The sequence below is a fragment of the Acinonyx jubatus genome, chromosome D2, assembly GCF_027475565.1.
Source record: "Acinonyx jubatus isolate Ajub_Pintada_27869175 chromosome D2, VMU_Ajub_asm_v1.0, whole genome shotgun sequence".
NCBI classification, from domain to species: domain Eukaryota; kingdom Metazoa; phylum Chordata; class Mammalia; order Carnivora; family Felidae; genus Acinonyx; species Acinonyx jubatus.
Genome location: NC_069393.1, coordinates 78,406,811 through 78,431,622, shown reverse-complemented (window position 1 = coordinate 78,431,622; position 24,812 = coordinate 78,406,811). Strand labels below are relative to the sequence as shown.

The window sequence follows — 24,812 nt, the reverse complement described above, 5'->3', positions numbered from 1 at the left end:
AGGGAGGGTGCAGGGAGGTGGTGACCCCCTCCCAGAACTCGGCTCATCGAAGGCCCGGTGTCCTCTCCACCACCACGTGCAGACCTAGGTGCTGGGCTGGGGGGGATCTTGTTGCTGAAGGCGGGGGGGGGGTGCTACAGGTGGGGCGCTGGGCTGGCACTTCCTCAAGCTATTCTGGGAGGCGGCACCAATGTGCCCCCTTGATACAGGAAGACAGAGGCTCAGGATGGATCAGGAGGCTCACCTCCGAACTCTGTCCTGATCTGTCTGCTCGGGAGGAAAGTCTCCTGAGTCAGGGTGCCCAGGCTGACGAGCCGGGCCGCTCTTCCCCGGCGGCTGTTTCGGGTCCAAAGCGTGAGACAGTGCAACCTGACCCGAGAAACGCGGTTTCGTGAACCCCAATGCCTTCTGGGGACTCACATGGGGACTCTGGGGACTCACCTCGGATCCACCAGCCTTCACCTACTTTGTGCCTGTTCCGCTCACAAAGGGTGAAAACGGGCACTTCACAAACCAGGGGGTCTACGTGGCCACTGCACGCGTGGAAAGGTGCCCAGCATCGCGTGGCCGGGGGAGTTACAGGCAGCACCCAGCACGCACCCCCAGAATGGCCGGGGTGGAGGATACTGAGTGCTGGCAGGACGGGGCACCGGGAACCCTCGCACGTGGCCGGCGGGAGCACAGATAGTGTGGCACTCGGGAAAACACGGCTCGGCAGATACCCCCTTGCTGGGAGCACAGGCGTGCCGCGTGACCTGGCGATTCCATCCTGGGCACGTGCCCCGGGGGAAATGAGACCGTGTTCACCGGGGAGTGTAGACCGGAACGTTCTGCCAGCTCTGTTCCGAATGACCCCAAACGAGAAACAACCCAGGTGCCCTGCAATGGCAGCACGAATGAAACTCGGTCTAGTTGTTGGACGAAACACACGGCAGTGAGAAAGAACAGGCTTCTGCCTCAAAGAACAACGTGGATGAAATAAAGAGCTGTTTCCAGCGTCTCGGGCAGCTCAGAAAGGCACACGGTAATGTGTACACTAGGACAGCCAGAGAAAGTTAGCGACCTGGTTCAGAAACCATAGTAAAGAAGAGAGGAAAGACCTGTACCACAGGCCTGGGAATCTGAACAACAACAAAAATGTGGCTTTGAGTTCCCTGGCAGCCAAAGCAAAAAAGGGAAACCCTGCAGATTACACAGAAGCAGATGGTTGTTCAGGAAGGACAACCTTCCTAGCAGCACAGACCGGGAGGGTCTTGTCCCTGCCCGGTGGGAGGGCACGGGGAGGCCTGGCCCAGGGCCTGCACAGAGGAAACGGGCCGAGTGGGTCTAGCGCCAGTGCCCGGACCCCAGCGTGCTCAAAAGTCCCGCCGAAGGCCAATGTGATCGCAAAGGACCCGAGACCCTCACGTGGAGAGCACTTGTGCTGTCGTACAGCGGCATCCTGGCCCCATGGAACGAGACAGTAAATGAAACACTGCATGCAATGCTGGGCACCGAGCACTGAAATGCGCTCTGTCGTGAGGTCCTCAGTTAACTGCCTGTCACTTACTAACCCACAGTCAGGAGCCTCCAGCCCCACAAGGGACAGAAGACGAAACTGTATCCAGTTCGCTCACAACTGGCTCCCGATGCCAGTTTCCACCCCGGAGCCGGGAAAGGGCATTCCGTGCCAGGCAGGGAACGGGCGCTGCTGGCCTGGCTCCCACCTGCCACCGAGTGCGGAGTGAGCTCCCCGTGCACAAAGGGAGGGAATGACACCGCCCGCGACCTCACGGAGGCCGGTGGCGGCTATGGTGGGGGGTGCCTGGCTGCAGCATTTTGCACGTAGGCTGTGGACTTGTGTAGCCACGGCCCACCCCCCCTGGGACTTCCCCTTCTGAGGTGCAGGGATGTGGACTGAATACCGAGTACGATGGTGTGTGTTAAGCCCCTAGGTGAGTGGTGGCCAGCACCGGGTGGGCTGGCCGGTAGCAGTTAGCGTGAGCACTCGGGAGGCCTCGAGGCAGCCGTGCCCTCACGGACCGGAAGCTGGGCAGCAGAGAAAGGGACGGAATCACACCATGCGAGGGGGCGGGGGGAGTGGGGGGGAGGGCGGGGCACAGACACTGTCCCCTTTGCCCCCCTCCTCCCCAGATCGCAAGCTGCCACTTTCTGTTGGAGGTCGTCTGGTGTCGACGTTGAGATCTATAAAAAGAACGATGTTCTTTAACCCCATTCCTGGAAATCTTTCCTAAAGACGAAATTCTAAAGGGACCTCATGCAGAGTCTGGCATGTGGTAGGTTTTCAATAAAAGTTTGCTGAGCCGAGGCGGGGAGAAAGTACTTTTAGAGAGGCTTGTGACGGTGCTACTTATAACAAGAAAGGAACCGGCTCCGATGTCTGACCCCGGGGGAGTAACGAAGCCTAGTCCGGCTGACCCGCTCCATGAACCACGGCAGGGCTGTGAACCACAGGCAGGATGGGGGAGAGCAGAAGAAGAGAGGGTTCTACGTGCCCATGCGTACGGTCGCAGAGGGGAGCGGGCAGGAAACCTGAGATAAACCGCCAAGTGCGGTGCGACCGCGGGTAGAGCCTTTTCTCTTTTTAATTCCCCCCCAAGGCTGCAGTAAGGCTGTCTTAATGGCACACGTAATAATAAAAATACTCCCTTGTTTCGCCTTGCCACCGCTTCTCCGGAGGTACTGAAAAGGCCGGGAAGGTCGAGATTACGCGCCAGCCCGGACAGACGCGAGAGGCGCAGCGGCCCCGCCTGGGCTGGGGCTCGCCAGCCACGGGGACGACAGTCCAGGCCAGGCCTGGCCCCGGGGCCAAACACCTGCCTGGGCTTACAAGTGCCACCTGCTCTGCAGAGCATTCCAGGTCATTACAGAGGGGGGGCCTGCCCGGGTGCACCAAGGTAACCCTGGGGGTGGGCCCGACCTGTAACGTCAGACACATGTCACCGAGGACCACCCGGGGCTGGCTCCCCCCTCCGGCCCCTCTGTCCAGCCGCCAGCCCCTTGGGGGCTTGGACGGGTCCACACGCCCCACCTCCAGGATGGAGAGTCCCAAGGGGTCCGCCCAGCATGTCCATGGTGGCACCGCATTCCTGTCAACCCGGGGAGGACTGGGGATCTCATCTCCCAGAGACAAAGACACGGGAACAAGGGCTTTGCTTCAGGTCACGCGGCCAGCACGGGGTAGGGCTGGGACTCGGATCCCGGTTGTGACTCCATGGCAGCACCTTCCCTGAACCTGCTGGATGAAACACAACCAAGGGAAAAGCAAACGAGCCCCAAACCCCAAAGCTGGAAGGGCTTTAGGGCACAACCGCTCATTTCTCAGGTGAGGAACCGGAGGCCCAGGAAGGGACAGATGCTGGCCCGAGGCAATCCTGCCAGGGCCCAAAACGAGGAGAGTACGTCCTCCTGGAGAGCTAGCCTAGATCTTGGCACCCGGGCTGCCTGCCACCCACACGGCAGAGGCCTGGGCAGAAGGGGGTCCCTGGGCTCCGTTCTTCCCAGGACCCTCTCTCTCCTGCCTGTACTTACAAACATGGGGGCTGGGGTCAGGGGAGGGGGAGGGGGCCCTCTTCATCCGTGCCTCCATACAGATGGGGAAACTGAGGCACAAAAAGGGAGAGCCTAGAGTGAACCAGCAGGGAGGCCAGTGCCCCTCCCCCACATGTACTTAGCACCTTCCACCCCGGCCAGGTTCCCCGAAAAGCTGACGGATGCCACCTCATTCGTCACAGTCCAGACGGCGCCTCGTAAATGGTCAAAGCCGCCCGCCTGGCGAGGGGGCCGTTCGTTCCGGCCCCCGGGGACGCCAGCCTGCCAGGGCGGCTTGCCCCACCGTGGGCCGACTGTGTGTGCGGGGACCCCACACAAGCCGCCCCGGCTCCTGGCGGGCCGCCGTGCCCTGGGCGAGTCCTAGACGGGGTCTTGTTTTCGTCAGGCCCGTCTCCAGGAGGCAGGCAGACGAGCAGCTCTTCTAGGACATCGCACTGCTCTGATTTTCTGCAGACCCTAGTCCTGTCCCGCGATTTACTGGGAAACCATAAACCAGCCCCACACGAGTCCGCCCTGTGGCCTCCAGAAAGCCCTGGAAACAGCTCCAGCAGGGTCCCATCCACCATCATGGGCCGTGGGTGAGGAGGGTGACGGCCTCCCGATGCATTTACTCGGTGATCCGCAGGGAGATGCTGTCCTCTCTGCAGATGGGGAAACAGGCCCAGAGGGGGAACCCGGCAGCCCTCGCAGCTCAGGCTTCGGGGTCAGGGTTTTCCCCAAGTCCCGGGACTGGCCCCATGACACACCTTCTCCCATACAGCCTTTCACCCAGCGCTTTCCACCGGCGACCTTCGGGGCTCGCACCCTAGGAGCAGGGAGCACACAGTAGCCCTCCAGGGTAGGGGGGCAGGCGGTAGACTTTGCAGGACACGGCCAAGAGGAGGGCAAGGGGGGTGTTCAGTGCTGTTTCGGGGTCTGGGCTTGTTAAGAGATGGAGCTGGAGGCACACCAGCTCCATTCGTGGAGACACGAATGCCTTTTTTTTTTTTTTCTTTTTAGTGTTTATGTATTTTGAGAAAGAGCTCAAGCAAGGGAGGAGCAGGGAGAGACAGACGGAGAGAGAAAATCCCAAGCAGGTTCCATGCTGCCAGCACAGAGCCCAACGTGGGGCTCACACTCACAAACTGTGAGCACGTGACCTGAGCCGAAACCAAGAGTCGGACACATAACGGACTAAGCCACCCGGGGGCCCTGAAGTGCAGTGTATTTTAAGGGCTCAGGCACACCAGGATTCGAGAACCAGCAGGCACTCGTCTGGTGATGGGTGGGAGGAGGGTACCAGGACCGGCTGCCTCGGGGTGCTGGGTGGGCTGGAGATCCAACAGGAAGCAGGGCCCTGGATGCCATCTACAATGCCGTCCGGGGCACCAGAGGCCAGGCACAGGGCCCGGCACATGCAGGAACGCTGTCCCTCACTGGCCCCTCGGCCCTGGCACACGCCAGGACCACACTGTTCCATCCTGTCCCCACAACTGAGGCTTTGTGCTCTGCTTAACAGCAGGTTAAGGCCTGCCTCGTTCTCTCCTCACCCCCACCCCAGAAGCTTCCTTATTTACTTGTTTTCCATATAAACTTGAGGATTAACTTGTCCAGTGTGTTATGAGGTGGGGGAAGGAGAAGAGCAGACAGCCCTGATGATGTCTGGTCCCTAAACAAAGCTCTTCAGCAGGCAAAGCCCAATTTATTCCTCAGAACCCTGGAAAGCAGAGGCTGATTTTCAAACCCGGCTGCTCAGGGGAAGCTTAGAACCACCCACTGCCGTCAAAGCTGTGGGTGCTGCTAAAGCAGGACCCAGAGGGAAATTTGTAGCCCTGGACGTTTTCGTTATTAGAGAGCAAAGTCTCGAACCCGTCATCTATGCTCCCACCTTAAGAAACTAGAAAAAGAAGAACAAAATAAACCCAAGACAGAGGAAGGAAACAATAAAAGATCAGAGCAGAAAGTGAGGAACTGAAAACAGGAAAATGACGGAGGACATCAGGGAAACAAGCAGCTGGTTCTTTGAAAAGATTGACTGGAAATGCTGACCCCTGAACCCTACCGCAGAGAGTTTTTCACTTGGTTGGTCTGGGGTCTGGCCTGAGGGCTGGGTGGTCTGATCTCCCCAGGTGCTTCTAATGGGCAGCTGGGCTGTCCCTCAGGCTGCCTCAGTTTCCATGCCTGCAGGACAAGGGAGGCAGCCCAGTGCCCAAGCCTGGCTGTGTGTGTGTTGGGCAAGTCCCTTTCCCTCTCCGGGCCTCAGCTTCTACACCAGACTTTTTCCTAGAGCTGACACTGGCCACCTATGCTGTGTGGAGCCCTGGCTTTCCAGAGGAACCTGGGACAACAGGGATGAGTCAGGCTCCCAGGGCAGAAGTCCTGCCTCCCCACCCCTTCCCTGGGGGTGTCACAGACTCCTCCTTCCGGGGTGCAAGGTTTTGTCTTTTCTCCCTATAAGCCCCCACCCCGACCAGACACTCAGGACACGCTCGCATGCTGGGATGTGAACAGGATGTTCACTGATGGTCTGCCATGGGGGGTGTGCCTCCTGCCACGGGGGGGGGGGGGGGGGGCGTGCCTCCAGCTCCGTCTCTTGAATTAACAAGCCCAGACCCCCGAAACAGCACTGAACACCCCCCTCGCCCTCCTCTTGGCCGGGTCCTGCAAAGTTTACCGCCTGCCCCCTTACCCTGGAGGGCTGCTCTGTGCTCTTGTCTGGAGACACGAAAGCCTCAAGCCTTCTGGCAGAGATTTCATGAGACAGGCGAGATCTTTTCCATCTGGGGCAGGTATCCGGCTTCCCTCTACGAGGTGGGCAACAGTGTGTGCTAAAACCACCGTCCCTTCCCTCACGTTATGAAGCACAGCCCACGCCAGGGACCCATTCTGTCCCTGATTTGCACAGCGAAGATCTAGTCTTTGTTTTACGGATGAGGAAGCGGGCTCAGAAATGGGGGCCGCAAGCTCCCCTCGGTCCCAGAGCAGGCAAGTGGCTGTGCTGGGCTGTGACCCCGCTCTGTCTCCGGGTCCAGGGTCTCTCCCCTTCCCTCATCCGCACACCACTGGGCACCTCTGCTGGGACGGTTCCCCCCCGCCATCCCCCCAGCCCCAGCAGGTGTAGGGAAGCTCCAGACCGACGGAACAGACAGACTCAGGGTTCTGAGCCAGGAAAAGTTCTCTCGGCTCTGATGGTGCCTCCGGAGCTCAAGAAAGGCCCCTGACAGTGTGCCCTTCACGCCCTCACACCAGAAAAAACCAGGAAAGGCCAAGCCCGGAGCCGGCATGGCGCTGCCCCCTCCCGCCGTGGGGAAGAGGTGGGCGTTTAAATACAGAGATGGATTATTAATGAAGCTGGCCCTTTTGAAACATCACAGGCACAGAGAGGAGCGCCAACAGGGATGGCCAGCTGCAGCAAACCCAGTGCGGAAGGTTCCAGCATGTCCCTGTGGCCACCCGTGGGCACTGTCACTCCTTGGCAGCCCGCAGCACTTTCCTTTGCACAGACCTCGGCCAGGGCTAATTCTGCGGCCCCCACCCTCGAAATGCTCGTGTTCCTTAGTCTCCCACTTCCATTCTGGGTGCACTTGGAAAGGAGAGGGAGAGTGTTACGTGAACCAATAATGAGCCCTTCACCTCATTCTTTGCAGAGAACGATGGACTAAAACCCCGCAAAGCCAATCAATTGCACATCTATTTCACTAAGGGGGTGGGTCAGGGTGGAGAGAGGTTTCCTGAAAGGACTTGGCCTTGAAACATTAAGCCAAACAACTGGATTTGGCAACGGCCAGCTTCCGAGCACCGCCAGCCTGAAGAAACTGGCGGCCAGGCATGCCGAGGCACGGCTGGGAATAATGAACTCATTCAAAGCCAAGCCGGGGCGGGGTGGGGGGCGCTGGAGAGTCCATGCATGCGGGGGGCCTGCATGTCAAGGGGCTGCAGCCCCAGGGGCCCCGTGTGCACCGGGAGCCCGACCTCGGTTCTGCAGAGCGCGGCCTGGGCTGCCCCGGAGGGGTGGTGGGAAGCATGGGTGTCGCCAGAGATGCAGGACGGCCAACCGGTCTGCCCGGGATGGACACGAATGGGAATGGAGGGGCCAGTCCCGGACTGGCATCGAACTTGCTGAGGGGTGAGCCCTGTGGCACCGCGGCCTCCAGGGAGTGGGGTTCTCCCATAAATTGGCCAGCTAGCTCCGCCCGGCTCATCAGGCCCCGGACAGAGCGGTCAGGCTGAGCCCTCAGGGCCACTGCCCACACCCTCTCTGCTCTGCGGTCCTGCCATGGGCACGGCGGGGTGGGGAGCGTGAATCGTGCCGGAGCAGCTCCGTAACTGAGCCCATGTCACCTCTTCGAAGCCAAGTGTGACTCTTTGCTGAGTGGCCTCCGTGTCTTGGGAGGTGGCTTTGAAGCCAGAATGGTGGGCACAGCTCAGTCCAGCAGTGGGAGCTTTGGTGAACAGGGCGGATAAAAGATCAGGGCCTGCGGTGCACGCGGTAAGCAGGCATGCCCCCAAGGAGGCACCACCTTGAAGCTCGGAGCCGCTTTATTTGGGAAAAGGTGCCCGCCGCGCACAAGCCAAACTCCGTTCGACCCGTCAGGCTGCTTTGAGTAGCCCCTGTTAACACCCACCGACGCTCCTCCTGCACACGCTGCCCCAGAGGCTGCTCGTGAACCCCGTGGCCCTGGAACAGGGTTTGGCCAGGGTCTGCACAGGCTGGGCAGAAGCTGTGGTTCTTGCAGACCGCAGGCCGTTTTCTCCCAGAGGGTTTAGCGGAGGGACACCATGCGATCATTTCAGAGTCCCCATCAGCTGCACTGCTGGGGGAAAACCACGATTTATGGACGCTCCACCACGGTTATAAATAACCACACGTTGCTGGCAACACAGCTGGTCAAGAGAACGAGCATGTGGTTTTCTCTACCCTTTGCTCTTCCTTCCTCGGCTCCTAGAGCACAAGGCAACACGCGGGCCAGCCCCCGTGCGCCCACAGGGGACAAGGTGGCTACTGGGCATGTATGTCCCCCTTCTTGGAAGGCACACTTGTCCCCTGCAAGCTGTCACAGCAGGTCCTGAGGAGCGAGAACTCACCAATATGGAGGTCTTTGTGCAGACACTGGCAAAAACTTTTTTTTCTTTTTTTAAATTTAAAAAGCATAGCTGGCGGGGCACCCGGGTGGCTCAGTTGGTTAAGCGTCCACCTTCGGCTCAGGTCATGATCTCACGGTTCGTGAGTTCGAGCCCCGCGTCGGGCTCTGCGCTGACAGCTCAGAGCCTGGAGCCTGCTTGGGAGTCTGTGTCTCCCTCTCTCTCTCTCTCTCTCTCTCTCTCTCTCTCTGCCCCTCCCCCTCTCACGCTCTGTCTCTCTGTCTCTGAAAAATAAACATTAAAAAAAAAAAAAAAGCAAAGCTTGCTCTCTAGAGAGCAAAGCTTCTGGGTGGCCAGACCCCATGGTCACCCTGGAGGTGGGCCCAGGCTGCAATGCACTGTGCCCACGGCTCCATCTGGACTGAGAACCCACGGAACCCTTACATCTCAACAAATGCCCATTCCGCGGGCTGTATCTTCTCAGCCTTGCCCTCTCTGAACACAGAGCACCTGTGAGCGTGGTTTGCCAGGAAGGGGCGGTGGGCAGTGGGACCGCCTCTCGGGGCTGGGAGGGTGGCATCGCCAGTGTGACCGGGGGTCTGGGATGCCCATCGTGACAAAGGCCGGCAGCCAGCCCTACCTGCATCCACACTCAGCCGGGGCTTCCATGCCCTCCCGGTTCTGCAGACACTTGTGAGGTCAGGGCCAGCCCCGACGTCTGAGCAAATGTTGCTTGGCCTTTTTGTTTTGCTTTGTGTTAAACTCAGGATATATTCCAGCCACACTGGAGAATTTGCTAGGGCAAATGGCGTGGCGGCCGAGCGGAGGGACCGTGGTAACCTGGGGGAGGCCGGGCACAGTAGGGCCAGGAGCACTTCTTGTCACATCGCGGTCAAGGGCCCCCTGGCCTCAGAGTCGATGCAAGGGATGGAGAAGAAGAGTGAGCCAAACGGGGAGAGAGAAGCGTTCAGACTGAATTGAGGGGCAGAAGAGGAAGTTACAGCAGCCAGTGTGAGAAGGAAGGTGGCCTCGGTCCAAATGACGGGGCAGATCGCTCCCTGAGCCCCGTCAGACGTGCTGAGTTGGGGGCGGCCTCACTCATCCATGGGGACCCCTCCCCCGGGACCAGGGTTCGGAGGTCAGGAGCGGATATGTATGGCTTGGGGCAGATCCCCTGGCCCTGAAACTTCTGAACCCCTTGGGCTGTTTGGATACCAGGCTTCCCCTCGAGGGCCGCAGGTGCTCCCTCTGAGGGTTCCTAAGTGTATCTGACGTGGGCAGTGCAGGGGTCAGAGCCTAGAGAGTGGCATTTCCTATGGCAGTGGGACTCTTTTGCTCTCCCAGCCTCCTTCCTGTCCCTTCTCTACAGCCCACCCGGAAGCCACTTTGCTTCTTTGCAGCCTACTGACGGTTTTTGTGTTCTGCTAAGATCAGACTCGCAAGCCTCCTTGCCTCTCCTAGGGCCATGGCAGCACAACCACAAACAAGTGTCGGGGGTGAGACCAGCTGACGACTACATCCCTGACACAGACCAGTTTTGCCCCAGAAAGAGTTGTGGGACCACAGTTTCTTTTTCAGAACAAAAATTAAGCCAGCCTGTACTGATCGCACATCTTCCCAACACCACGTTCGGCGACCTCACTCTGGTGGCTTGAAATCAGCCCCGATGGCAGTATTTACGCCACGGAAAGCAGCAAGGGCTACCAATCAGGGCTCCCCCCCACCCCGCCCCGCCCCCCGAACAGCTAGTTGTTACATTTAAAGCATACCACTTGAACTTGATAATCCTCCAAGTTTCTCTTAGGTAAAACCTAAGAGACTCCGTGACATGATGATGTATATGCTCATGTATAAATAAGCCCATGTGCACAGATGCATGGCGGGGCAATTTCCAAGATGATGACAATACAACCTAATTACTCTTAATCCAGCAAAGGTCTGTTGAGATGAGCAAACCTTTAATTTATAAAATGTTTTGAGTCGTTAAAATTAGTGTTAGCAAGGTGGAGGTCCACAAGAGGTCTGTAGCCTTTTTCCCGCCTGTGTGGAGACAACGGAATAGCCACATGCAAAAGAGTAAGGGCTGTACCCTTACCTCACACCATAGGCAAAAATAAACTCAAGGTGGCTCTACGTGGAAGAGCTAAAAATAGAAAATTCTTGGAAGAAAACACAGGGGTAAATCCTCATGGCCTCCGATTTGTCAAAGGGAGGAGAAATGCAAGTCAAAACCACAATGATAACTTTACCACCCACCAAGTGGAATCAAAAAAGTCAGGTCATAACAAGCGCAGAAGAGGATGCAGAGAAGTTAGAAGCCTCGTGCACTGCGGGCGGGGATGGAAAACGGCGTGGCTACTTTAGAACACAGACAGACGGCTCCTCAAATGATTAAAATTAGTTACCATATGACCCACCAATTCCACTCCTAGGTTTATACCCAAGTGAACGAAGCCAGTAAAAAAAAAAGACCACTTTTCGCATTGTTCCGTTCATACGAAATGTATGAAATGGGGAAATGTATGAATAGGGAAACCTACAGGGACAGAAAGTAGATGAGTGGTTGCTTTGGGTTGGGGAGATGGGATGGGTAACTAGATGGGGACAGTGGTACACGGTTCTTTTAGAGGTGATGCAAATGTTCCAGAATTGACTGATGGTGATGGTGTGTGTACATACTAAAAATCACTGAATTGTATTCTTTAAATGGATAAAGTATGCGGTTATGGATTCTATCTCAATAAAGCTGGTTTGCTTTTTTTTAATGTTTACTTATTTATGTATTTATTTTTGTGAGAGAGAGAGAGAGAGAGGCGCAAAGTGTGAGCAGAGGAGGGGTTGAGAGAGAGGGAGACACAGAATCCGAAGCAGGCTCCAGGCTCTGAGCTGTCAGCGCAGAGCCCGATGCAGGCCTCAAACTCATGAACCACAAGATCATGACCTGAGCAAAAGTTGGAGGCTTAACCGACTGAACCACCCCGGCACCCCAAGCTGTTTTTTGTTTTTTTTTTTAACGTATTTACTGATAAGAGCAAGGGTGGAGAACTCACACAGGACAGAAGTGGCATTCCAAGTCAGTAGGGAAAGGGCGGGCTATGAAAATCAGTGTCTGAACAACTGTTGGTTACTATATAGAAAATAAAATTCGATCCCTACCTCATGCCATGCACACAAGTCAACGTCAAGTAGATGGAGAACCTGAATGAGCAAAGTAAAACTTTAAAACTGCTGGAGGAGAATGTAGAAGAATATCTTTCTAAGTATGGGGAGGGAAAGACGTCTTGGACAAGACGCAAAATGCATAAATTGTAACAAAATGATTAATACATCTTATTATATATTTCAACTTAAAACTTTCATTCAGTAAGACTCCATAAACTAACTAGAGACACAAACCACAGACTGGGAGTAAATATTTGCAACACAAACACCCGACAAAGAAGCAGGAGTGGATTCTATTAAGAACTGTCACAAACTATAGTTGACTCTTGAACGTGGGGGTTAGGACCCCACAGCAGTCAAAAATCCATGTATAACTTGTGACTCCCCCAAAATAGCCTACTGTTGATTGGAAGCCTTACAAATAACATAAACAGTTGATTGACTCATTGTTAATATGTCATACATAATATATACTGTATTCTTACAAAAAAGTAAGTGGGAGAACAGAAAATACTAAGAAAATCATAAGGAAGAGAAACTACATTTACAGCACTGTGCTATAAAACATCCATGTATAAGTGGACCCACGCAGTTCAACCCTGGGTGTTTCAAGGGTCAACTGTAATTTTAAAGATGACAAGCATTCCATAGTAAAGTATACAAAGGATATGAATAGATAATCCACAAAAGGAAACTTGACTGGTCATTAAACATTTGAAAAAGAGCTCAACCCACACAAAGTACAGGGAATGTAGTTTATATTAAAATGAGATATTATTACACATCCTCCAGATTTGGAAAAGCTTTTTAGAAACTTAACAGTACCAAGAATTGGCGAGGATGTGGGAACACAGGCTTCTCTTCCACTGCTGGAGGGGACAGAAACGGGCACATCCACTTGGGAGTGATCAGCAGCGTCTCATTGGTAAACTGTGAGAGGCCGTCGCTCCGGGCCAGCCCTCCTGCCCTTGAATCAGGGTGTGCTAGCCTCCCCCGATAACAGGACTCACTGAAGTACTGTTGAAGGAAATCAAAGATTCCTGGCTCCGAAGTCAGGCCCGCCAGGACAGACCTGGTAATATGTGTATTTAACCAGCTCTCCACGGTGATGCTTATTACCTGGCAAGTGGGGGGAAAATCGTTCTCAAGAAAACCTAGCACATTTGCACAAGAAGGCCTGCCAGCACGGTTCACCACAGCATGATTTATAATCACGCAAAAATTGGAAACCATCTAACGCGTCCGTCAACGGGAGACTGGAATGCACACCGGGGGACAGCCATACATTGACATGCTGTGATGTAACTCTGGCTGCCTTCCTGGCCCAGCCTGAAAGGCTCATTTCCCGAGGCTGGCCAGGCCTCTACATCAATAGGTCCTATGTGCGATTTCCCCTGCTGGTGCCATGTCGCATGAACAGAGTTGAGGGAAACTGGAAGGCCTTCAGTGCTATGATTCTTCTACCTTTTTCCAGTAGCTATTTCCATCCAGAGGCGGGAGTGACTCACACTTGCCGGCCCCACGGTGGCGGGGGGACTGCCCTGGGTGGGAGCGCCTTCTGCCGAATGCACACCAAACCCCGGTGCCAGGAGATGCTCCCAGGAAGAAGGATCCTGTGGTCGCACTCGGCCAGCTAGGACACGTGTGTGCTTCGGATAAGCGCTGGGAAGACGTGTCTTGAAGAGGCAGAGACCCAACGACAGTGTCTGGGAGGCCCTGGGGAGCACGTGCTTCAGCACCGCGGCGGTCAGCCGTTAGGCTAAAGCAGCCAGCTTCTCCCAGATTATGTGCCTGGGAAATCCCTTTTCAATGGAATCCCCTCTACTAGAAACCTCTCTGGGCCTCAAAGGGGCCCTCCAAGCAGCCTGACATGGGTGTGGCCAAAGATAAATGATACAAAAGGCTCTTGCTCCAATGGCCAAAACCGAAGCGTGCAAGCCAAGAATGAGTGCCTGCTGGAGGCCGGGCACCGAGGAAGGTTCGGGCAGCCTCCGGAAAGAGCGGCAGGGGCAGAAGACAAACGGCCTAATCCCCCGAATCCTGGAGGCATTAGTGTTCCCTCAGCCGGCTTCCCTGTCTGGGCCGGTGCTGGGGACCTTGGTGACCGTGATGATGTGGCCTCCCCTCAGGGGGCTCGCAGCCCGGGAGAGGGTAGGGGTGGGGACACACACATGAACGCATCATGGCACAGGAGTGAGAACAGCTAATCACAGCACGAAAGGGGCTTTGAGAGAGGACGCGCGGTCTGCAGAGAAGCCAGTAAGGAGCAAAGGTGTGCGCGCGCATGTGCACGTGTGTGGGGGGAGGGGGGCCCGTCGCCACCTTGCCATGAGGGATGGAGGGAGGCACCCCCATCGCCACGTTTCGAGGCGGGGAAGACAGGGCCGGGCCAGGCCTCGAAGGCCACCCGGCCTCCTCTGCAAAGGGAGGGGTGAGGGGCAGACACAGGCAAGCCTGCCTGCCGCCTGCCTCCAGGCCTCAGCCTCCCCGGGGGCCCTGGAAACCGGAGGCAGGCCCTCTGGAGAGCGTCAAGTGTGACAGTTTATGAACCTAATTAAGTTATTTCTTTGGATCAAGAAAATCGCAGGGTGGGCCCATTCCAGGGGGATGCCTTGCTACAAAGAGGAGGTCAGATGGGGGAACGAGGCTGCACGGGGCGGGGGTGGGGGGCTGAGAGGCACGCCCTCCGTGCCCAGGAGGCAGCGTGGGTCCAGGGGACAGCCCGTCTCTGGCTGGCTGGAGCTCGGGCGAGCCGTCCGGCGTCGGTCCCCAGGGTGCAGAACCCGGTGGCCGGGAGCACCGGTACACCCGGTTCATCGCGTGGCCAACCCCAGACCTGGGCGGGCTGGCACCTCTCTGGGCCCTGTCCCCCCAGCTCTCAAGTGGGGAGGATAACGACACCTACTTCCTATTAGTGACCAAATGAGTCGGCATCAGGCCTAACACGAGCGAGCACTCAGCGGGCACCATTGTTAACCTCCCTCGCCTCCTGCTTGGTCTCCTTTAGAGGCTGCTGTGTGAATGGGGCAACGCGCCGGAGGGCTCAGAGGGACCAACGGCCACGCCACCTTGACACGGGCGCAGGCCAGGTGGGGTGGAGGCAGAGCCCGGGGACTCACTGGCTGTAGAAGGAAGGAGCAGGGATGACGGGTAACCCTCGGCAGCGTGGACACTGACCGCGGGCGTTCCATCTGGGGCCCCCGCCCTGGGGCCCTCCTGGTCCTCCGGCTCAGGGAGGGAGGAAGGCTGTGTGTGCAGCCTTGTGCCCTGTGCTTCTAAGGCCGGGGGACGGGCTGTGGGGGGGAACCCGGAGGGGGGCAGGATAGGGAGAGGGGTCTGACCCTACCGCTGTGGCCCAGGCCCGCCCCCCGAATTCCCTCACTGCCTCGTACTTCATACTAGTGCTTTATGTTTTTCTGGGTTCTTAATGGTTTTTTTTTTTTCTTCTTCTTCTTCTTCTTCTTTAAATATATTTCTGGGAAAGCTGTATTTTCACTCTAGTCCTGCCAGATTTTTTTTTTCTTTTTTAAATATGCGTGCACGCCATGAGGCAGTAAAATCTCCACATGAAGTCATCCTCGACAGCTAATAATCAAAACCCTGGGTGTTCAGAGAACAACGTGATTAAGAACCGGGCCTGAGTGTTCCGGGCCACAGAGAAATGATCAGTGCAGCTGAGAGCCACGTTTTCTTTTCCAGAACTGGGAGAAAATAAACGCCCAGTGTCTCGGCCCCAGTCCGTGGTGTTCTGCTCTGGCAGCTGGGGTTGACCAATACGTGGCATCTGAGCAGAGGGACGGGAGGGAGGAAACGTGGCACTCCTTGGAGAGAACAGGGACCCTTTCCTCGGCTGTCCCTCAAGGTGTGTGTTTTTATTTATTTATTTATTTAATTAATTTTTTTTTTTTTAATGTTTGTTTATTTTTGAGACAGAGAGAGACAGAGCATGAGCGGGGGAGGGTCAGAGAGAGAGGGAGACACAGAATCGGAAACGGGCTCCAGGCTCCGAGCCGTCAGCACAGAGTCCGACGCGGGGCTCGAACTCCCGGACCGCGAGATCGTGGCCTGAGCCGAAGTCGGACGCTTCACCGACGGAGCCATCCGGGCGCCCCTGACATCTTAATCCTTGTGAAGCGTACGGTGGGATTCCTTACATCCCCAATGCTGTGCCACCATCACCACGAACTAGTTCAAAAGCTTTCTCATCGCCCCAAACACAAACTCTGTCCCCGTTAAGCAAGAACATCCCACCTCCCCTCCCCACCAGCCCCTGGCAGCCGCCATCCTACTTTCTGTCTCTACGAACTTGCCTAGTCTGGACGTCTCACACGGGTGGAATAATACAATCGTTGTCCCTTTCCGTCTGCTTATTTCACCCGGCATCACGTCTTCTGGGTTCACCCGTGGTGTGAACTTTGTGTCTTTTCACAGCTGAGGAATATTCCACCATACAGACAGATCACATTTTGTTTATCCCCTCCCCCGCTGATGGACGCACACTTGGGCTGTTTCCACCTTTCGGCTATTGTGAGCAATGGTGCGATGAACACACGTGTACGAGGGGCTGTTCAGGTCCCCGCCTTCAACTCCTTCCTCAACATGATGATGTCTGACATTTCCCGTGGTTCACGGGGAAGGACACACAGGGCTGAGGCACCCTTCTCGGTCCGTCGTAGGGAGCACGTAAGGTCTTACCTGCAGTGCCATTAACCTTGATGGGTAGGCTGAAGTTGAATCTACCAGAATCCTCTGCCATACTCCCCAGTTCCCCTGCTGAATATCCAGCACGCTAAGGCCATGCGCGTGTTCTGTTTCTGCTTAAACTCCCAAAGGGCTCCGTTGGGAACCTCCAGTCCCCGGGCTGGAGGTGTCTAATGATGGGCAAGGACGCAGAGGCCGGGGAAGAACCCCATGGTGGGGCTTAAGGCCTGTGTGGGTCTCCTGGGGGGAGCATGGAGAAGGAGAGCAGCGGGCCTGGGCCAAGCCACCCTGCAGCCTGTGACATCTGAACACCAGAAGCCCCGTGAGCGACCTCACACTGCGAGGCCATGAGGAGACGCGTGGCCTCAGCAAGTCAAACACTGGAATCTATCCTTAGTTCTTCAAGATGACAGATCCCTGTTCCTCTGCTCTGCACCTCTGCCCCCACACCCTTCCCTCGCCTTGCATTCTGTTCCCTCCCTGCTCCTTTCTCCGCACAACCTCCCTCTCATCCACCTCACAGGCTGCGTCCCCTAGGGCCATTCAAGGACTCAATGGAACTTGACCACTCCCCTCCCTTGGTCCAGACTCCTCAGGATTTTGGTTGTGTCTTTGGGGCAGCACAGATGCCGGGGTCGGTCCCTGTGAACTTGTAGCCTTAGGAACAGCCCCCTGCCTCTGATTTTCCACAGTCCTGAGGCACCCACCCCTTCTGCACACAGAACACCTCATTGAGTTTAAAGCCAAAGAGGGGCGCCTGGCGGCTCAGTCGGTAAGGTGTCCGACTTCGGCTCAGGTCATGATCTCACAATTCGTGAGTTCGAGCCCCGCGTCGGGCTCTCTGCTGACAGCTCAGAGCCTGGAGCCTGCTTCGGATTCTGGGTCTCCCTCTCTCTCTGCTCCTCCCCCACTGACACTCTGTCTCTCTCTCTCTCAAGAATAGACATAAAAAAAAATTTTTTTAAGCCAACATAAGCCCCCATCAGAGAGCAAGGCTCTCTGTGTGTGAAGTTCTAGGAAACCAAGGTGCCTGTGACGCAGTCCCCTCCTCAAGGGCCCTGCTCAAGGGGAGCGAATGAGTCCCGTGTGCATCTTCCCAACTCCCACTTTCCAGCAAACCTGCAGCCCCTCTGCGCTGTTGTTCTGTTTGCTATAGCTGTGAGTCAAGAGCCATATGTCAAAAATGACTTACCATCCTGTGTGACAACAAATATTTTGACAGGCAGGGCTCATCTGCCTGCCTTGAAGGTTTGACACATGCACGCACACAGAGAACGCACGGGGATGTAACTCAGCGCCGTGGGGAGGAGCCGGCACAGAGGTTTTGAGCACCTGCTCTATGCCAGCCACAGCTGCAGACACGGCTCTCAAGGCCCGGGGCACCGGGGAGGCACAGCCTGAGCCTGGCGTGTTCGCGGACAGGCACAGCACGGTGTCCGCGGGGGCACAGCCGTGCTGTGCCGTAGGCGCGGGGCCCGCGTGCCTGGAGGCTGCGAGGGTGGCCTTTCACCTCCCAGGCTTCGAACATAAACTCGGACCTGTCCCAGTGTCAGGGACAGGAATCACCTTCGAGAACGGGGAATCTCCTGTGTTCTAGGCGGGGTGCGGGGAAGCTGTCTCCCTCCTATCTCTGACTAATCACTACATAACTGGGAGCTGGGACCTTTTCACTTTGAGCCTCTAGACGTTCCCTCTGACCCGACAATTCTACTTTGGGGAAGTTATTTTGAAGAAACAATCAGGGCTCCTGGGTGGCTCAGTCGGTTAAGCGTCTGGCTCTTGATTTCGGCTCAGAGCATGACCTCTCTGTTCATGAGATCGAGCCCCACGTCAGGCTCTGTGCTGACGGTGCAGAACTGGCTTGGGATTCTCTCTCTCCCTCTCTCCCTGCCCCTCGCCTGCTCGCACGCTCTCAGAAATAAACATTAAAAACAATTTTTTTAAAACGAATAAGTAAACAGCTTGGGATTCTCTCTCTCTCTGCCCCTCCCCAGCTCGTGCTTTCTCTCTCAGAATAAATAAAATAAACATTAAAAACATAAACAATCAAATGAGTGTACAAAAATATGCTTGTGGTAAAAATCCATATAGGGTTTAGAGTTTATTTAAAATGAACCAATAAACGTACCAATGTCAGTTCGTTAATTGTGACAAGTGGCCCACGGAAACGGAAGATGTTAACCAGAGGAGAGGCTGGGTGAAAGGCAGACAGGGACCCTCTGCCATCTTGGTAACTCTTCCGTAACTATGAAATTATTCCAAACTATAAAGTTTATTTTTAAAAATACACATATGTTTGCATAGGCATTTTCACTGCAACACTGTTTAAAATAGTGGAACGCTAGAAAAAGCAATGTCTACCAGTCTGGGGATCGTTAAATATACAACAGTGCAAGCATGTGCCACATGCGTGTGGCTGCAAAACGGGGGTGGTGGCTCCTTACAGTCGAGACACAGACAGCAGGGTATACTGGGGGAACAACGGGACCGCTGAACTTCACGCTTAGGGTACGATCCCATCAAAGAGACAAAGGATGCGCTTATGTACACGTAAGAGGCCAGGAGGACAGGGGCGCCTGGGTGGCTCAGGGGGTCGGCGACCGACTGCGGCTCAGGTCACGATCTCACGGTGTGTGAGTTCGAGCCCCGCGTCGGGCTCTGTGCTGACAGCTCAGAGCCTGCTTTGGATTCTATGTCTCCCTCTCTCTCTGCCCCTCCCCCACTCATGCTCTGTCTCTCTCTCCCTCTCTCTCTGTCAAAAATAAATACACATTTAAAAAAGCTTCTCTGCAACATGCTCATCGCAACTTGTGCGAGCGACCACGACCTCTCCATGGGATTCCTGCAGAAGCCTCCTAAGTGGTCTTTCTCCCTGCTTCTGCCCTCACCTCCCGTCACCTGATCCAACAGAGCAGCCAGAGGAAACCCGAAGTCAGGAGCGCCTGGGTGGCTCAGTGGGTTAAAGCATCTGACTGCGGCTCAGGTCACGGTCTATGGTTCGTGGGTTCGAGCCCCGCGTTGGGCTCTGCGTTGACCGCGTGGAGCCTGCTCTGGATTCTGTCTTCTCCCTCTGCCCTCCCCCCGCTTGCTCTTTGTATCTTTCTCAAAAATAAATAAAAATAGGGGCACCTGGGTGGCTTGGTCGGTTAAGCGTCCGACTTCGGCTCAGGTCATGATCTCACCGCCCGTGAGTTCGAGCCCCGCGTCGGGCTCTGTGCTGATGGCTCAGAGCCTGGAGCCTGTTTCGGATTCTGTGTCTCCCTCTGTCTCTGCCCCTCCCCCGTTCATGCTCTGTCTCTCTCTGTCTCAAAAATAAATAAACGTTGAAAAAAAAAATTAAAAAATAAATAAATAAAAATAAAACTTAAAAAAAAAAAAAAAAAGGCCAGGCACAAAAGGACAAATGGTGTGTGACTGCATTTACACGAAATGGCTGCACCAGGCAAAAATCCACAGAGGCTGAAGTAGCCTAGTGGTTGCCAGGGGCTGGGGCCCTGGGGGATGGGGAGAAAGTGCTCATGGGTATAGGGTTTCTTTGTGGGGTGATGGAGATATTCTGGAATCAGATAGCGGTGATAGCTGCACAACTTTGTGAATATTCTAAAAACCGGAAACCCTGACATCGCACACTTTAAAGCAAATTTCATGGTGCATGAATTATAATCTCAATTAAAACATTTTTTAAACCTGTCTGCTCAGAGGGTAAAAGCTCTGATTTTGGACCAACCCCAGCTGGACCGTCCCCCTCCCCCCCCCCCCACAGTCCCCAGGGCCAGCTCGGTACCTGACTCACAGGTGCTTAATGACGGTTAGCCGCACGGAGCTGCCCCAGATGGAACCCGATTCAGGGGCTGTGTGATGGGGCCAGGAGTGGCCCTCCATCCAGCAGGGCAGACGGCAAGTCCGAGGACAGCAGGGACAGCCAGAAGGGCTGTGAGGGGCTACGGTGTGGTGTTGTGGGGACAGAGGGTGCCTCCTAGAGGAAGTGACAGCCAACCTGAGATCTGAAGGGCAGGTTCCGACTGGCTCAGGGTGAAGCTGTGTCTGGAATGGACACAATCTTCACGGTAGTCCTGGGAGCCCCCAGAGATATTTTAAGCCGGGAGGACTTGGCCAGATTTGCCTGTTACAAAGAAGCCTTTAAACCTAAGTTAATAATCAAAATCTTCTCCAAGTAAAGGGACTTCCTCATCCGCTGTGAGGGACACATAAAAGTGGGAAGGCTAATCTATTGGTGGGAAATCAGAACGATAGTTACCTGGGGAGGGGCACAAGAGAACCTTCTGGAGGCTGGACTGTTCCCTATACTGATCTGAGTGGAAGCTCACACATGTGCACGTATGTACAAATTCACCAAGTTGTACATTTCAGAATCATGTACTTTATGCTATAAACATTTTAAAAGATTGTTTTATGTTTATTTATTTTTATTTATTTAAAATTTTTTTAATGTTTATTTATTATTGAGAGACAGACGCAGAGCATGAGCAGGGGAGGGTTAGACAGAGGGGAGAGACACAGAATCTGAAGCAGGCTCCAGGCTCTGAGCTGTCAGCACAGAGCCGGATGCGGGGCTTGAACTCACAAACTGCGAGATCATGACCTGAGCCGAAGTCGATTGCCCAACCGACTGAGCCACCCAGGCGCCCCTATGTTTATTTATTTTTGAGAGAGACAGACAGAGTGTGAGCAGGGGAGGGGAAGAGAGAGGGAGACACAGAATTTGAAGCAGCCTCCAGGTTCTGAGCTGTCTACACAGAGCCACCGGGTGGGGGGTTTGAACTCATGAGTCCCAAGATCACGGCCTGAGCTTAGGTCAGATGCTTAACCGACTGAGCCACCCAGGTGCCCCCACGCTATGAACATTTAAAAGAAAGAACAGATAAAACTTGCTGGTAACAGTCATTCCCCACCAATATCAGGCTCCCTGGGTCTTTCCCTTCCCGGCATTCATCACATCTGAGATCAAAGGGCTGGGGGTCCTGAGGAGGGAGGTGTGAGATCCACACCCTCTGGGACTCTGAGACTGGGCGAAAGCCCCAGCCCTGAGATTCTGGAGCCCCGAGCGATTGCCCCTTCCCCGCCCCTCCCCTGCACTCCTCACTGTGGGGACCCCCTCACTAGATTGGCAGCTGAGCAGGCTGGATACAGGTGTGTGGCCTGGAACGCGGGCACGCACAGAAATGGGGCGCCTGACCTGGGGAGGTAGGGCCCTGCTTCTGGGCAGAGCGGGGCCACCTGGGGAAACCCAATGGGAACTGTTCGGGTGGCTGAGACGAACAGCCTCCAGGCACGGCGGTTTGCCCTCAGACCCCCGGCCTCTGTCGTCTAGGGAAACAGGTCGGCGGCCCACCCACCTCTCAGCCTGACGGGCCTCAGGGTGACCTGGCCAAGTCTCTGTGCGGACGCCACTCGCTCTGCACCAAAGTCCCAAAAGCTAGGGGTGTGCCAGGGATCTAGCTCCCTGAGGGGGTGGGAGCAAACCCTGGTCTGTGAGTGTTTGCAGACTGGCAAGGTGTGAATATTTCCGTGTCCAAGTTCAAGCTGCCAACGCGATACGGCTGAACAGAGTGGCGAAGAGATGTGTAAGCTGGTCCCAGCTCGCTCCACAGACCTGACCCACAGTTACACGCGCCCCCTGAGCCAAAGGCTTAGGGTCGATGTTGGGAAAACCAGAGGAAAGCGGGCAGAGGCCCTGCAATGGTGGCCAGCACACAAGGTCTCCTGGCTTAGTGCCCCAGGGGGACAAGTAAGGAGCGCGCCTGAGTACTGAGCACGCCTGAGTACTGAGTACTGAGTACACCGTGGTACTCCCGAGAGGGGGTGTCTCTGGGGACCCAGCGATGCCAGCCAGCCTCCTGGTACCGTGAGGGTGCCTGGGCACGGACAGGATGACAAGTCCAGCCTCCAGGCCCCGAGGGGTAACTGGAGAAGGTGCCGCCGGCTGGCCCGGCTGGGCCGGGGAGTCACTGGGCTGGAGCACCTGTCCTGGGGCCTCGCCTGCTGACGCTCCTGAGGGTGGCCTGGCAACCCCCACAACAAACACAGCACTGCGGGCAGCGGAGCCCCGCTCTGCAGGCCAGCCCGCGGCCGGGCGCCGACACTGAGCCGCCTCCCTGCAGGCCCTCGGGGGACCGCCGGGGCACTCGCTCTCCGCTTAGGCGCCTTTGTCCTGTCGTGTTTCGAAAAGAATAAAGTCCGGTTTTCTCTTTAACACGGAAGGGCAGCGGCGGCCTTCCGACCCAGTTCCGACCCCGCTGTAACAGGATGCTCGGCTGGAGCAGGGAGCTGGCAGCCGCGTCCCAGGCTCTGCACGCCAGCGTCTCCAGCTGCCTCCCGGAGACCTTGAACGAGGCCTAACACCCCTAGGCCTCCAGCTGCATGCCGGACGGTGGGAGCTGGGCTTCTACCCCCACCTGACAGAACCGCATGTGCCAAGAACGGATACCGGAAAAACCTTGAAATTCTTGGGTGAAAGTGGCCACCCAGGAAACGGCCTGGGGCTGCCTCGCTTCCTTATCAGCCTTCTGGGCGCTGGGCTCTTTTCCCAACAGGCGTGGTCCGAGGGACATGGGGTCAGATTTAGCCTCCGGGCTGGCGGCGATCAATTTAAAAATAGTGCCCTTTCGGGGCGCCTGGATGGCTCAGTCGGTTAGGCGTCCGACTTCAGCTCAGGTCACGATCTCGCGGTTTGTGGGTTCAAGCCCCGCGTCGGGCTCTGTGCTGACAGCTCAGAGCCTGGAGCCTGTTTCGGATTCTGTGTCTCCCTCTGTCTCTGCCCCTCCCCCGCTCGCTCGCTCTCTCTGTCTCTCTCTCAAGCATAAAAGAAACATTTCAAAATAAATAAATAAATAATAAAAATAGCGCCCTTTCTAAGAGTAGGTGCAAAATTTGGAAATGCAGCTCGATGGGTCCTGCTCCCCACAGACTAAACCGTAACCCTAACTACAGATGCACTTTAGCAGAGAAGGGCCAGCGAGTTCTTGGGGACAGTGACCAGTACAGCAAGCCAGCAGGCCCCGTGCTCTTCATTCATTTCTAACAAATGGACGCGAGGGAGATCAGTCCTTGCTTCTGCGAGGGGCCTGAAGAACAGGCAAGCGAACAAACAAAACCCCTCCGTCTGCACCAGACAACGTTTCCAAGGGAGGGAAAACACTTCTCAGCCCGCGGTGGCTGCTGTGCGAAGGGGGGTCCGCCCAGCGGAGGCCTTTGAGGGTCTCAGGTGGGACTGGCCTGCGGCAGGTGTCACATCTGCAAACCCGGGGCAGGGCGAGCGTCAGGGTGGGTGGAGCCCCCGAGGTGTCTTCCCCACCCCGCCAGGCGTGGGGCCTACAGCCCACCTCGGCCCTGACACTGTCTACCTGGAGACGGCATCAGATCCTCCGGGCCAAGGGCTCAGTCTCAGGAGACGGCCCCTCCCCCACTGCAGACGCCAATCACAGTCCGGGCGTCACTGTGCCTCGGATCTACCCGCTACAGGTCAGGGTCCCACCACCCTCTTTCCTCGGGTTCAATTAACTTGCTGGAACAGCTCACAGAACTCGAGGTTCAGGGAAAGGGGCGAAGAGCTCTCATGCCCTCTCCAAGCACAGCACTCTCCCCCGGCACCCATACCCGTGCACCACCGTGGAAGCTCCCAGAAGCCCATCCTTCTGGGTTCCTAGGGACTTTTCATGACAAAGGCACGGGTGATGAAATCACTGGCCTTGGTGACTGACGTCCTTCTCCAGCCCCTCTGCTCTCCCCCAGGGGGCTGGGGGGTGATGCACCAGGTACCAACTCTCTAACCACGTGGCTGGCTTCCCTGGCAACCAGCCGCATCCTTAAGAGCTTCCCTACAGTGGCCTCAGATGCGGTTGCAAGAGGTTTGTTATGAATATGAGACACCTTTATCCTCTTACCACTTAGGGAATTCCAAAGGTTTTCGGAGCTCTGTGCCAGAGATGAGGACCAAATATGTATGTCTTCCTGGAAATCACGATATCACAGAGCCGAACACAGGACATGTGGGGGTGAGCACGTCACTGCTGAGTGGAGACACAGGCTCCTGTGACAACCCCCCTCACTCCCGCCTGGAGACTGCCTCCTGGGTTTTGCTCGGTGGGCAACCAGCGTGGAGCAGGGGTGGCTGTTCCCCACCATCATCTGGTCCTGCCACGTCAGGGAAGCGCGGGGCAAAGCCCCAGCAGCAAAGTAGTCACAGCACATGTCCCCTCTCCCGTCCCTAGAACCCAGGGCTGTTGTCAGATGACTGTCTAGCAGCTCAGTGTGCCCCACGGGCTCCCCGACAATGGCCAGCAGAAGAGCTTAACTTTGCTTGTCTGCTTTCCTTT

At 56.0% G+C, this 24,812-nt stretch overlaps 1 protein-coding gene across 4 annotated transcripts in view; it reads right to left on the bottom strand.

Annotated features, from left to right (window-relative positions):
- Positions 1-24,812, bottom strand: part of LHPP (phospholysine phosphohistidine inorganic pyrophosphate phosphatase) — a 118,968-nt gene that overhangs the window by 11,480 nt on the left and 82,676 nt on the right. The window contains exon 7 of one of the 4 annotated variants that reach the window (XM_027063336.2): positions 11,770-11,811. The exons of the other annotated variants lie outside the window; for them this stretch is intronic. Within the exon in view, the coding sequence (XP_026919137.1) occupies positions 11,770-11,811 (42 nt within the window). The remainder of the gene's footprint in view (positions 1-11,769; positions 11,812-24,812) is intronic. 4 annotated transcript variants of the gene reach the window in all.